The sequence below is a fragment of the Lepidochelys olivacea genome (genome assembly GCF_965140295.1).
Source record: "Lepidochelys olivacea isolate rLepOli2 genome assembly, chromosome: 5".
NCBI lineage: Eukaryota > Metazoa > Chordata > Testudines > Cheloniidae > Lepidochelys > Lepidochelys olivacea.
In genome coordinates, this window is record NC_140415.1 from 57,010,404 (window position 1) to 57,024,739 (window position 14,336).

Sequence of the window (14,336 nt, forward strand, 5' to 3'; positions counted from 1 at the left end):
TTGATCTAATTGGAGGCACTGACATGAATAAACACGAGGACATGTTCCATGGCATCAGGATTACAAATAAACTTAATTTTTCATTAAAAACACTGTTACAACAAAGGTATAAAAATGCATATATACTGGTTCTCAAAACAATGGCCAGTACATCATTATTCACCTGACAACCAATAATGGGAGATTTCAAAAAAGACTTGGTTTGTGGTTTACTTTTCGCTGGGCTTCAGCAAATCGCTTCAAAAGTTAGAGACTTTGTGGAAAAGCGAAATTTAAACTTCCTTGTAAAAAATTTGAGCAGACTACAGCAAGGAAGCCTTAGAGCAAAATCCTGACTGGTGCAATGTGGGCATGCTAGTGAGTAAGAACCACTTCGGGAGGCTTTTCCCATCCCACCTCACACTGGGAATGACAACTAGGTGGCAACACTGTATGGTGCTGTACTACTGGTGGGCATGCTGATGCTTTTCAAAGGAGAAGCAACCTCCATGTCACTGTACAGCGTGACTGGCTGTCCTAAGCCATCTTGCCCAACAACAGGACAGTGTATCCAATATTTCTGTAACACTTGTACTCTCCGGAGAGTACGCCTTTATCAGAGAGCCCAAGATTTTGCCCTTAATACTTCTTTGGGGGGATTTAAGCTGTAGATTAAAACAACAGTTTGTTATTTTACAGTAAATGTTCATCTTAAAATTCAGAACACTAGTAATCTGCTCTCTTCCTTTTATTAAGATCCCACTCTGACTTAGGAACATTTCCTTAAGATAAAACACTTCAGCTCCTTTGGCCTTTGAGTATTTTCATTCATTATTTCTATTTTTACTATGGACATTGTTCTTCAAGCATGAGTAAAATGTTTAGGAGCTTTGTGGGGGGAAAAAAGCAATGGCAATAGACTATGTGCAGTACTAAATTTGGGGGCTATTGGTTCACATAACACAAAGTTCCTCTATGGAAAGTGAGCTAATGCTTAAAAGGGAAAAGTATAACACTAAGGGTCTTTGAGAATAAAAAGGTGTAAAGGCTTCCATTTTATGGCACCACTAACTTCACAATATTGTTATCTATGAGGACAATTTTCATAGTCATAAGTTTATTTAAAAATATTAAACCTAAGACCTCAATTAGCAATGGTGAATTCTGCGCCTATGGGTGGCCGATGTAAAGAGAGACAGACAGGTGTTTGGATGAGATTAGCTCGGATTTTCTGTATTCAATAACCATACTATATACTCAGAAGTTGAGCGTTGTGGTTTAGACAGCTAACACGTATCTTCATGGCACACTGCTTGCTTCTAGGTAAGTTTGACTTTATAATTAGGGCTTAAGTGGCTTCCTATTCACAAGTTCTCCATCTCCTTTGAATAAAGGATTGATGTTATGTAACACTGGGTTTAAGCAATGAATCTTCTAAGGCAGCTCTTCTTCCATATAATGCTGTTCATTCTCTCTCACTGATACCAAATGCCCTTTTCCTTTGTTGTACCAATTGATTCTTATGTAAGAAAGAAGTTTAAAAAAAAAAAAAAGAAAAAAAGAGAAGACACAGAATTTGTGGTTGCAAACAACTGCAAACTTTTGGGCAGCTGGGAAATCCCAAAGACCTCTTCAATTACTGAAATATACACATGATGACAGTACAGTCCAAAAGGCACTCCAAGGTACCCTGCAAAGTGAAAAATGCTGGTTTATGACTTTTTCTCCTTTCCTATGATGTATAAAAAACATTTCTAAGCTTAAAAAGAGTTCCTATCAGGAATGTCACAGCTGATCTTCCCTACTTTTTGATGAGAACTCAGAGGTCTCAAGCCTGGTCTAGACACACCCATTTAACTAAAAAGATATTATTTTAACCAATTTAGTTAAACTTGTGCAAGTTTGTGGTTTGCTATTCTTATTTCAGTTTAGTTTAATCTTGTAAAAAATAAACAGATCAAGTTAAACTGAAATAAGCCACAAACTCAATTAAGACACAAACTTCAATTTAGTTAAAATAGTGGGTTTAAAAAAAATCACACTCTCTAGTCAAGTCCTTAGGCTCACAAGCCACATCTTCTTAACTGAATGGACAGGACTGTTGAATCTTTACCAAAGACATCTTATCTCCCAGTTCTTTTTCTCAGAAAGAGGTAATTTGTGAAGAAAGCCACACAACATTTTAAGCAGCCTGACTAAAAACTGCTTTCTCTCACTCAGGGAATTACTTGCTTTGTATTTCTGAAACCTATTAGTTTTCTGCAGCTATCCATATAATCCTCCAAGAGAAACGAAGAAAACCTTTTTTTTTTTTAATGTAAAGAAGGAGAACTCCTGCCAAAGTCCATACCCCATAAGCCTTCTTTATACATAATAAAGATGCAACAACAACAACAAAAAAGAGCACAAACCTACTTTTTCCTTTACAGGTTACTGTTGAGAATGGCAGACAGATACACAAGGGTAAAAGATAACTAGAAATGACTTAATATGAAGCACAAAACAGGTTATTCATTCGCTCATGAAGATGCCATTCAACTATAGGTCAACAGACCTATTTTATACCATACTCATCACTATAGTAATGTCCTTTTTTACTTCTTTTTTGTCCATTTCCCCCACGTCAGAAAGATTTTCTGACCTAGATAGGTTTTGTAGAAGAAGTCCCATGGATTATGCAAGATTCTAAGTCAATGAGAAAGTCACTGAAGAGAGAATATCTTCCACCCATAGCCAACCGGAAACCTGCAGGACCACAGGGTTGGATGAACCCTGGATCAAGAAGCAATGGCTAGAAATGGTAATCAGAACAAAGATAGAAAGACAATCAAGCTGTTTCTTGATTTACCAAAGTCAGTTCTCCAGGTATATCAGTTTGATCAGTCAGAAAGACAAACTGACTGATTTTTAAAATCCTATAACCCTGATATTGACCAAAATGGACCATGAATTTGGTACGGCCCTAAGAATAAGGTTACCTTATTCTTTCATTGCTAATCATATACAACACACACCCAGCAAATGGGCCTGTCCAGTATTGCTGGACCTATCTGTCAATCATCTGAAAGGGCATTTTTCATAGGAATGTTTCAAGTTTTGAATCTATGAAGTCAAATATTCTTTAGGCCATTCAGATAGTGGTTGCCACTATCACCTATTAAAAATTAGGGTATAAGCGAAGTTTACAGCACTGTTAGCTATGAAGTACTATACTCCTATGGTAACTGGCAGGATCTAAGAGGTTTGTCAGGATATTTAAGAGGGCGTGTGCGTGCAGTGGGGGATGCAGGTGAGAAGTAGTGGTATATAAACCTTATTATGGTAACAGAAAATGAGCTAAAATATTTTTGAATGCTTTCAAAACTATTTGATGGAGAGAGAAGAATGGATAATTATCTAAAATCCTTAATTTTCAGTATTCTTTGATGCTTTGTTTTCCCATACCACAGATTTAGAACATTTAAATTAAGCATTTTGTAACAGTCTTTCCATTTGTTTACTATATTCCAAGTTTTACACAAATAATTCAAAGAAACCCAAAACCATTACCCATATTTTCTATGTATGGCTAATATTACTTTCTCATACTAAACACTGAGATATCTTTCTGCAGTGCACTTTTTTTTTTTAAAGTAAAATTTTAAAAAAAAGTTACCCCACATTAATTCCCAATTCTGCATTTCTGATTACAGTATACACAAAGCAACTGAAAAAAAAAAAAAAAAGCTGTCCTTCTAATTTGTTCTCAAAATACTCCACTTAGGAACTGTTATTCAAACTGAACAAAACTTGTCAAATTAATACTTTACTCCTCCTTACTATACGTTTTAAAACTTATGTACAGAAAATATATTTCTGAGACTAAAAGATGTTCAATATTTCTACATCAGCGGGGTAACCTCACATTAGACTAACAAACAAAGATCACACAGAGCAGGAAAGATAAGATTCTGGGTCAATCTCTTTCAATAAAATTCAAAGGTTCTTTATTAAAGTTAAATACCTTTGTAGAGGCACCAAAAAATAGCCCTTCCAGCTGAATTTTCAAAAAAAAAATTTAATTGTCATTCAAAAAGAGAACTTGAACTTATTAGGTACATATATGTCCCTGTCCCACTGCCCTGTAACATACATTCAGCAAACTTAAAGATTCAATATTTATTTTTATAGACTCCATATATATTATATATTTAATATATAATATATATTTATATATACTTACAGATACATACACACTCAGCAGGATTATAGTTATTCTTTTTAAACAGTTTGATCAGTGTTGATAATCTATTCCAAATATTTTGTGAATTCAATGGAATTTATCTATTACCTGGAAAAATGAAATTTAAAAGACCCAAATGGAATCTGTGGATCAACAGTAGCACCAATACTGTACTTGCAAGGGTTTATATGGCCATTCATTATTTTAAAATGACCGCAGGGATTGAAACAATATATATATTTTATAATATTCTTCTTACACATGAGCATTCCTGCATTTCTTCAGCAGCAATACTTGCAGAGTCCATGCATTTGTTCCTACCCTAAATTCAAATATTACATAGCTTTCTTCACTGTAATATACAGTATTTCTTTTGTCCTGTTGGATTTTTTTTGCTTTTCAAACAGAAAAGTGATCAATATCGTTCCAACAGAAATTATTTTCTCTCCTCATTGTATGGCTCAGTTTCAAGATTGTTTAACTAGGCAGCCACCATGAGTGTTACCTGTACCTCAATACCACTAAGAGTCATCAGTCAACGACTGAAGCAGTATACAAAGTTTTGAGGGTGGCTTAGTGTTAATGGAAAGCAAGGTACCCACAGGCGCTACTCTTTTAACTAGCCCTCCAATATCAGCCACTCAAAAAAGTTAGTCACAGTTCCAATATCATAATTCAGCAGTTAGTTACCTACCATTCGGTAACAAAAGTTAAACCCACTTGTGATTTTAAACATAATATTCACCCTGAGAATACAGAGGAAGCATTTAAGAATAAAACTTGATATGTGTTTTTAATTCACGTGTGCATTCTTCCATTTTTTTCTTCAGCCCCTCTGGGGTACATGGGTTTGAACTGAGAAGTTAATTTCATACATTTCCTTTGTGAGCTGATTATTCATGCCACAGTCAGATACTGGTGATAGAAAAGCCCAAAAAGGCTTGTGGAGAAGAGGCAAGCAGCAATCCACCAAGTGAGAAAAGACAGGAGTCCTCGGAATAGGAGAGGAGTGAAAATGTTCTTTAGGCTGCCCAATGCCATTGTTATTTGTACTACAGTTACCTTCATCTTTCCATCAGCAGATGGAGAGTCAGAGTAAACTGAACTGGGAAGTGGTCTGTTCTCCACTGGAAAGTCAGAGCTAGATTCTGGATAGATGCCCCAGGAATAATTACCTGTTAAAAGTAAGATAATAAATGAAGCAACTAGATTCTAACTCCTTTTACTTTAGTCAAATCTATAAATGTAGCAACAGTATCCTCGACATATTAGAAATAGAAAATTATTTCTAAATAACTTTCTAAATATGAAATTGCAACATGCCTGATATCAACTCCCTAATTTCACTACAGCAGATCTAGTTAAGACAGTGAAAGACATATCCTTCATGATGTCTGGTTTTGCTCTAGTCTTTTATTAATACTAGAACAAAACCCATGCCTCATTTACAAATAGTGTTCAAGAAGTCCATGCAGTTTTAAGGATGTTTTAAGACTTAATGAAATCTTCTACAATGAATGTAACAGATTTCCATAAAATGATATATAAAGCATAATTGTTTATAAAATGTAAAAAGCTAACAAAAAATCCATGTTTCAATATACATAAAACATCTCAATTTGTTATACTAAATAGTTGCCTGTTGGAATATCAATCACAAATAGGAATTAACATCTGGTTAACAGGTGTCTTAAAATCAGAAAGAAGACAGAGTTGTCTTAAAGCTACTGTTTTAAATGACCAGAAAACATCTCTGTATATTATTGGTTACACATGCTTTCTTTTAATGGACAGATATAAAATGATAAAAGCCTTTCATAATAGGACTAGAAATTTTTTTGTAAACATATGCACTGTTTTCATTTATCAAATTTTGCTTACCTAATGTTTTCAAAAGCAGAGTTGTATGAAGCAGCATTACCAGAGGTGCCACATACTGCAATGCAATTACACAAAGGTAATAAAATACTCGGGCCACCTGAAACCAACAAAATCCTTATGAGTGACTTAGTGTGCAAAAATTCTCAACATAGCTGACATGTTATGAATGATCATAGCAAACATTTAAATACAATGGTCAGTAAAACAGAGCAGCTTAAAGAAATGTGATCTTTATGAGAGAAGCTTCATTCTAAAGATTTTTCCCACCAGATTTTTAGTGTCTAAAGTACTGTCTTCAAAAAGACTTTTCATGAAGAATTTCAGACTTAATAAAAATTTCATAATATTTAAAGAGCACATTACTAGTTATTTCCTTGCAAAAGGCAAAGGTAAAAAAAACCCATTCATCTCACTTTTTCTAAAAAAAAAATTGCTATAATTCAATTATCTGCATTTCTATACACTAGAAGTTTGTTAAAAAGTAGTCTCAAAACTAATGTACTTTGGATAAAAATTTTCAAAAGTGCTGGAGTGACTCAGAAGCCTACGTCTCATTTTCAAAAGTGACTTAGGCAAATGCTTAAGTCCCACTGTCTTTCAATAAGACTTTGGCTCCTAAGGGTCTAAGTCAGGGTGGGCACACTTTATGGCCCGAGGGCCACATCTGGGTATGGAAATTGTATGGCGGGCCATGAACACATGGTGGAGGAGGGGAACTCTTTGGGGTGTAGCATGGATGGGCTCTATAAAGGATGTTACCAAGGGGGGGGAGGGAGGAGGCACTCATGGGGTGTGGCGCGGAGCGGGGGGGCTCTACATGGGTGGTACTGGGGACTCCTAGTGGCTCTGCTGGCAGTGACACCAAGGTGGCCATACCAGGCACCGCCACAGGCAGAAGTACCCTAGCTGGGATGGGTGTGGTCCCTGAGTGGTTTCGAGGCTCTCAAGGGTGGGGCCACAGGAGACTGGGAGGGGATTGGGTGTGCTGCTGCATAGAGGCGGGGTGAAGATGTGCCTGCACAGTGTGGCTCTGTGTGCCGGAGGATGGTGCTCATCAAGGGAATTTTGAATCAGCGGCTGGAGAGCACCGGGCAGGCGGAGCAGGGCAAGCCCCCGACCCTGCTCCCTTGGAAGGGGCTCGAGAGCCAGATAAAAACGTCTGATGGGCCATAGTTTGCCCACCCCAGTCTAAGTCCCTTTTGGGAAATGGGATTTAGGTGCTTTTGTTTAACAATGTGAGATATTAGTAAATGAAAATGGTCAGAAAAATGAGAAATACGAATAGAAGCTCCGTGGTTAATTTAACTGGTTAACAGAATTCACGTAAAGAATCTTCACTTCAGATTATGTTTTATTGGACTCCACTTTTAAATTTTATTTCTTCACAGGGAGTGGGTCCTCCTCTCTTAATCACTACTGTTACATTACATATAACTGTTGACCTATTTTAGGGGAAAAATAAGAGGACGAAGTCAAAAAAACAAAATCAGCAATGAAAAAGTCAACTATACGTCTTAAGTGAGAACAAAATATTGGCCTTGCCTAGCGGATGAAAAGGCATGGAATTCTTTAAAATAGCACTGAAAAGAGGGAAGGGTTTTGAGATGAAAAAATGTCAAAAAGACAGTATGGGGAAGAGAGTTCCAAAACACTGGATACCGAAGAGGAAGTATGATGACCACGAAACCAAAGCATAATAAGATGACTGCTCCCCCTTTGATAGAATATGATCAAACAGAAAAGTAGCAACCTATAAAGGAAAAGGATTTGAAGGATCATTTCCTGGTCACAGCAACAGAAGACCAAAAAGAGAGGAGGTGATACACAAATAGTCAGATAAAACAAAAACTGATTTTGTTCAGTGGCTTTGAACTGACTGAAAAGGAGGATTTTGGAAGACTGAAATAGAGGGCATTGTATGGAATAGGCTTTTGCAATATGAAAATTACAAAAAACTTATAGTTAACTGAGATATTTAGAAGATGTTGCATTTTCCAGATAACACGAGAAACATGGGTGCAGAAAGATGCTGATTAAAGAGAACATCAAGGTTCCTAACAGCAACAACTGGACTCATTCTGGTATTGACTGTGAGAAGAGCCCTGTGAATAAATCCACCTTAATCCTGAAGCCCCACATTAGTCACCATGTTTCTGACTAAAAAATATGGGCTAGAAATCCCCTTCGAAGCTCCTTAATATTTCACTGGTGACACAGATACTACACTAATGGTCATTGTGATAAGTACTATTATTGAAAAACCTAAAATAGACAAGTGCATTTTTGTGCTATATGACACTTTCCATATCACATCTCCCATGAAACTGACTAACATGTTACACTCCGTACTTCTCTGCAAAATGAGCCTGTTAGGGAAAAAGGTTTCCCCTCCCCTCTAGGGTTAGGAGGGTAGCCTTCCCTGGACTTCTGTATTAGCCAAACAAAACACAGAGTTTTGGCTCTTTGATAAAGTGAGGCACTTTAATGCTAGCAAGTACGACAGCTGAAGGGCTCACCAATTCCTTTACAGAGGAAAATGGTGAAGCCCCGAACAAAGAACAGAGATGGGCTTTTATAGCCTGGTTCAACATACAGTGTGATATCTCTTCCAGTTCAAGCCGGTTAACCCAGTCTGTTTGAAGTTCTGGGGTAGGTATAAACATGGAGGCTTATCTGTATAAGGAATTCTTTCCCCAAAGTGGGGAGTACAGGTTACACACAGTTCACATTCCTTCTACCCATAGAGGAAGACAGATAAGCATAGAAAAAAAGACAGAGGCCTAGCTTTACATGATTATAGGGTTGTTTTCTGGTTCTTTTCTTTATCATATCCCTCCCAAATAGTTACACAGTGGCCTTACACATTTCTATCCACTTATTTGGCCACAGTAATTTGACTGCTAAAAAGAAATAATTATTCAGTTGTATCATAGTAACAAGATGGACAAGTACTTGTACATGCAGGCGAGTACATTTTTTGAGACACTTACAAAATTGCCATATCGTTCAGCTCTTTAAAATGGAAGAGATTTTTTTTTTTTAAATTTATACTATTTTGTATATAATTCCTTTCACAGTTCAAGGATCTCCACACATTTAGCACAGTATACAGTCATACAACCTTACCTTTGCCTCTGTGGAAGTGGGACTATAACAGCACCCTTGCTTCTCCTAACAAATCCACCCATTTCCTCTATGCCCACCGTAAGTCCAAATCACTACTTATTAATACACTCCACAGACCTTTGCAGAAGTCTGTGTCGCACCATTCATCTTGGAAATACAGTAGCTGATTGCCAGAGATTATGCCGGACAAAGAGGTTGAGATAGGTATAGTACTGTGATTGCCTGTAGGGACTCCTTAGGATATGGAGCAAAGGAAGCACAGTTTAGTTTGTGTGGCTGTGGTGTGTGGAAAATATCAGTTCAACTCTGCATATTCTGAATTTGAGGGTTTTTCCCCTTGCAATGGGAGTCTTCTTGTAAAAGAACATACTCAGGAAACCTCTCAGTTTATGATTTTTGGATGTGAATTCTGAGCCTGTGGAAAGGTACAAGGCCTGGGCAATGTGTTGTGCCCAACAAGCTATGTTAAAATTCGTGTGCGAATCACTTCATACATTTACCATTTTTCTTCCATTCTACTTACCATTTTCTGCAGATCAACTGTACTTATTCTGCCAGCCTCCTTTTTCATCTGATCCACACATTTCTGTGCTAAATTAAGGTAGGCTTGCAGGTGTTGGCGCATCATGGCCAACCGTAAAGCGCACAATAGGATAATTATCCACAGTCGTACCGTATCAAATGTTGCTTCTGACATTCTGTGGATCAAAACAGTATAGTAATAGTCTCCAAAAGTCATCTTATACTTAATGCTATATATCTGTTTACATTATATTATCTGTACAAAAAACTTGACATGTCTTGAAGGAAATATTTAATACAATTATTTATAGCGCTCATGTGCAAGCAATATACAATTTTCCTTTCTCCCTTAGTTCCTTACACTTCCTACTCATGCCATAGCATTAGGCCTATATAAATACCCAAGTGGTTGCAACAGGAAAAACTGGGAAGTTCTGTCAATATTGACGATTTCAAGCAATCTAGAATAATAAATAAGAACTATGCATTCCAAATGCTTTAAGATTTGGAATCCTCATTATACAGCTGTAAAATATCAACTGAAGTATAGCCTAATTACATCTTTGGCCCTCTAGCCAGGTTAAATGCCACGTCACCGCAATAATTTATTTCTAAATTAAAAAAAAAACACTAAAGATTTAAGTACAAAAACTCAAATTGTAATTAAATTATTGAGTTCACTCCCAATGCAACTTTCTTTGGCATACAAAGTGGTCACAGCTATTAGACAGCTTTTATTTCTAGAAACGAAAACGTAAAAATTCAAACTTATTTTTACCGAGTTAGTTGTTTTTATTATTTATTATTATTATTATTTTTGAAACCCCATAGCGTACATGCAGCCTACACTGCGGAAGGGGTTTTTCTGTCAGTGTAGGAACACCTCCTCCCCAAAGGAAGTTAGCTACTCTACTGACCACACTGCAAGACAACACCCCAGCTACAGAGAGTTATTTGATTAGCAGCACAGCAATTCTGTTAGAGTGATTGGATTAGTGTTTGATGAATTATGCTAACTCAGCTGCTGCATCACCACTACATGACTAGCTCTCAGGTGTCAGCAGCACTTGACCTTCAACCCATACCCTGTAATAGGCCAGCTTGTTCAAGCTTAAAGCACCACTTATCACTCAAGCTAGACACTTGTGTGTGCACAGAGTTTGGACAACACTAGTTATAGCTTGACAAATACTGCAGTGAAAAACAAGCCCAGCCTATGCCATACCAGCTTCCTAGGGCTATGTTGGAATCTCTGCAGAGCCTAAGCCAAGGATTCCTTCCATGGCCAGAACCAGGGATTTTAAGGCCCCTTTACGCCACTTCAGCCCTTTTACATGGCATAAATGGAACAGAGTGGGGGTGAGAGTCTGATCCTAAGACTTCAGAACAAATGTTAAAAAGGAACCTTACAAAGGCACGCTCTCTTTGCCCAGAGGTGGGTTCATAATGTAGTCCTTGGTGATTGGTTTTACCCACAATAAGACCATAAGTAAAGGTGCCAAGAAGTTTATATGCAGCAATGTTCTGAAAGGAAAGAGAAAAGGAAAAACATATTTAATACATACAATCATTACACTGGTAATCCAGGTTTTCCTACCTCTAAATTGTTGAAAATAATGAGGCTTGGCAGAATTTGTTTTTTTAATATATTTTTGACTGATAATATACTTGTTTAATTTTAAGCATTCTTAACAATTTTTATAGATTTAAATTTTCACAGTGGCAGGAAATTATTTAATGCCAGTAGACGTTGAGAGTCAAAAAGTTAAAGCTTGACAACTGTAAAATACGAAGTTGTCAACATCACATGTAAAAATATACAAAGTAAATATCCTTAAATAAAACAAACTCAGGAAGCACTTTTCTGACTTTGCCTATCTGTAAATTTCAAACAATCATTGATGGAAACATCTTTTTTTCAGTTTGTATGTATGCTGAAATAAATGTTTACTGACATACACCAATAAAAATCAAATCCTTCCAAGCCTAAAAATAATATGGGAGTTTCTCAATAACTATGAGAAAGTAGTGGAAATAGGGATTTTTTTTCTTTTTCTTCAGCATGCTTATGGGATTTTAACAACAAAAGAATTAGCCAGTGCAATTTCATGATAATTATTAGATACTGTGGTGAAAGGTGCACAACTTTGAATAAAATCCTATTTCAGTGTATTCTAATGAACCATAAGGAAACACATGTTACACAGCAACATGGTAAGTGACAACTGTTGTAAATATCTACATTGGTATAATGTATGTTTAATCGAGGAACTCAGTATCTCAAACTGATAATTATTGAAAATATTCAATTCCATTAGTGGAAAGTGAAATAAGGAATGTATCTGAATATTTTTGTACTATTGAAAAGATAAGCTTTTGTTATCCACACAAAATCAGGGAAACATTTATCATTTCTGGCAAGTCAAATTTCCCAATTTTTTTATAGATTTTCTTAATTGGGAACCTTAACTAACTCAAAGTGAAATTTGGTACTTGCATCCAATTATAGACGCTCGGAGAGAAAACGTTAAAAGAAATATAGTAGATCATTTCTAGAATAGTTACTTTTAAAGGTATTGGATTCACAGCAAATTAAACTGTATGGTTAAAATAAAAACCAAGTTGTGGGAGTGCAAAACAAGAATGAACTTTTTTTTTGTTTTTTTAAATGAAGCTGTGTTCTGTGAAGATAAAGCCCATTCTCAGTTCCTCTCATAAAGTTAATATCAGTACAACCTCAAAAGGGCTTGATTGTGCACCCACTGAAGTACAATGGAAATATTTCCATCGACTTCAGTGGGTATAGGATTAAATGTTGGTGCCAGTGCACCAATGCAATATTAGCTGAGCCAGACTGCCCATACTCCCATATCTAAAGGAAGTGCTACAATACTATAGGGGAGACAACCAGGTGAATAAAAACTTATCCTAAAAATATCAGATGTCACTCAATAAAAACTGCTAATAAGACTCTTAAAACCATCTGTATTTGTACTTTCAGAAGCATCTCATCATGCAGTCTGAGTAAATCACTGGTTCAGAAATAAAAAAGCAGTGCTAGCTATGCAGTGTTGCTAGGGAACACTACAGCATCAAGGAGCAGCTCAAAGCAGTTCAGTAGCTTGTGAAAGGCTTTTACCTGCTCTTCTGCTTATTTAAGTCACATCATTAGGTTAGTGGACTAGAATGTGTAAAGGGGTGGCAAGAATCCATTTTTGTCCATTGGAGTAGTGTGAGAAAGGCTGAAAGCACTCAAAGCAACTCGTGGAAAAGGGGTGGATGGGTAACTACAGAAAATACACACACACACACACACACAAATGGTGCTGCTGAAAGAAAATTAAAAGGACTATCAAAATTAAACATTAAAAATAGCCACACAACAAGATTTTTTATTCTATACGTCACCAAGAACAAGTATAATTAAATATTAGGATATTACAGTCCAGGATTGTCAGTGGGGATTAGGTACTCAGAAAACCTGAAGGGACTTTTAAAGTGTATTAAATAAAATATTTCTGAATTTGGGCCTCTATCTAGGTAAGAAGCTAGATTTGAAAATGTGGCTTTAATCTGGTGTCAACTCCCTCTCCCCAATTAAATACCTGTGAATATATAAATAGCGTCACAAGTAATAGCCACTTACCTATTCAACCTTATTGAAAATGACACTTGGATTTTATTCTTTTATCATTTTAAAAGATGCTACTCCATGCCTGCTGCAGTTTGAACTTGCTCTTCCTACATGGTTTCCTAATTACAATGTATTTAAGGTGCAACAAATATAAAATGAAATTGCAGTTTCAGTCAGAGGTTTAAAAGAGACTGAAAATTAGGGGTTAGTTTTTTCTGCTTGATTTTGTTTTGCTTTCTTTATTGCCCTCCTGAAAACACTTCTCTCCACACTATTCTCTTTCTGTACCCTGCCCCTAATCTTACAAGCATTCAGGGAATGGAGCACATCTGAAACTGGCAGCTGTGCCTTTTTTCATCACTATTTCCTAATCTGCCAAAAATGTGACCAAAGTGGAGAAGGAGAGCCAATCAGTGTGAAGCTCCTATACAAGAAGGGGAGAAAAGAACGTTCCTTTATTGGCTCTCCAGTCATCTAGTGACGGACAGTACAGGTTGAGTAGGAAGGTATGGGTGGTGCAAAGGAAGCTGGCAGGCCTATTGGAAGACTAGAGAAAGCAGTTTGGAAATGGGGGGAGGAAGTCCTAGCGAATCACTAGTTTCTCATTGGAAATGAATTGTATTACTTCTTTGTACATAAAAAAAGATATTCAAAAGACTTAACAGCATGTATCTATGTATATATATTTTCTCTTACTGTGTTATTTTTCCTGTTGCTAAATTCAGAGCATCCAGATGCATTTGAGCCAGTCGTAAGCCAGGGAATGTCAAAAAAGCACCAATAAGTGAACAAAGAACAGCCAGGAACAATTTGAAGGTTAGTTTAGACACAGGACCCCTAAAAAAAGGGAAATTATTTTTTTTAAAATTTTAAAGGTTTTTTCCTCAACACTTCATCCCATCCCCCCAACAATTAACTATTTTTTAAAAAAACAACAGCAAAAAGGCATTCATTCAAGATTTTGAAGAAAGC

General features: G+C 36.6%; 1 protein-coding gene across 7 annotated transcripts in view; it reads right to left on the reverse strand.

The window, feature by feature from the left end:
- Positions 1-4,227: 4,227 nt before the first annotated feature.
- TMEM161B (transmembrane protein 161B) overlaps positions 4,228-14,336 on the reverse strand; it is a 72,447-nt gene continuing 62,338 nt past the window's right edge. For all 7 annotated transcript variants that reach the window (XM_084628721.1, XM_084628722.1, XM_084628726.1 and 4 more), the window contains 5 exons: positions 14,061-14,201; positions 11,141-11,254; positions 9,732-9,906; positions 6,083-6,179; positions 4,228-5,376 (listed from right to left, as the gene is read on the reverse strand). In XM_084628721.1, the coding sequence (XP_084484847.1) occupies positions 5,099-5,376; positions 6,083-6,179; positions 9,732-9,906; positions 11,141-11,254; positions 14,061-14,201 (805 nt within the window). In that variant the 3' untranslated portion in view covers positions 4,228-5,098. The remainder of the gene's footprint in view (positions 5,377-6,082; positions 6,180-9,731; positions 9,907-11,140; positions 11,255-14,060; positions 14,202-14,336) is intronic.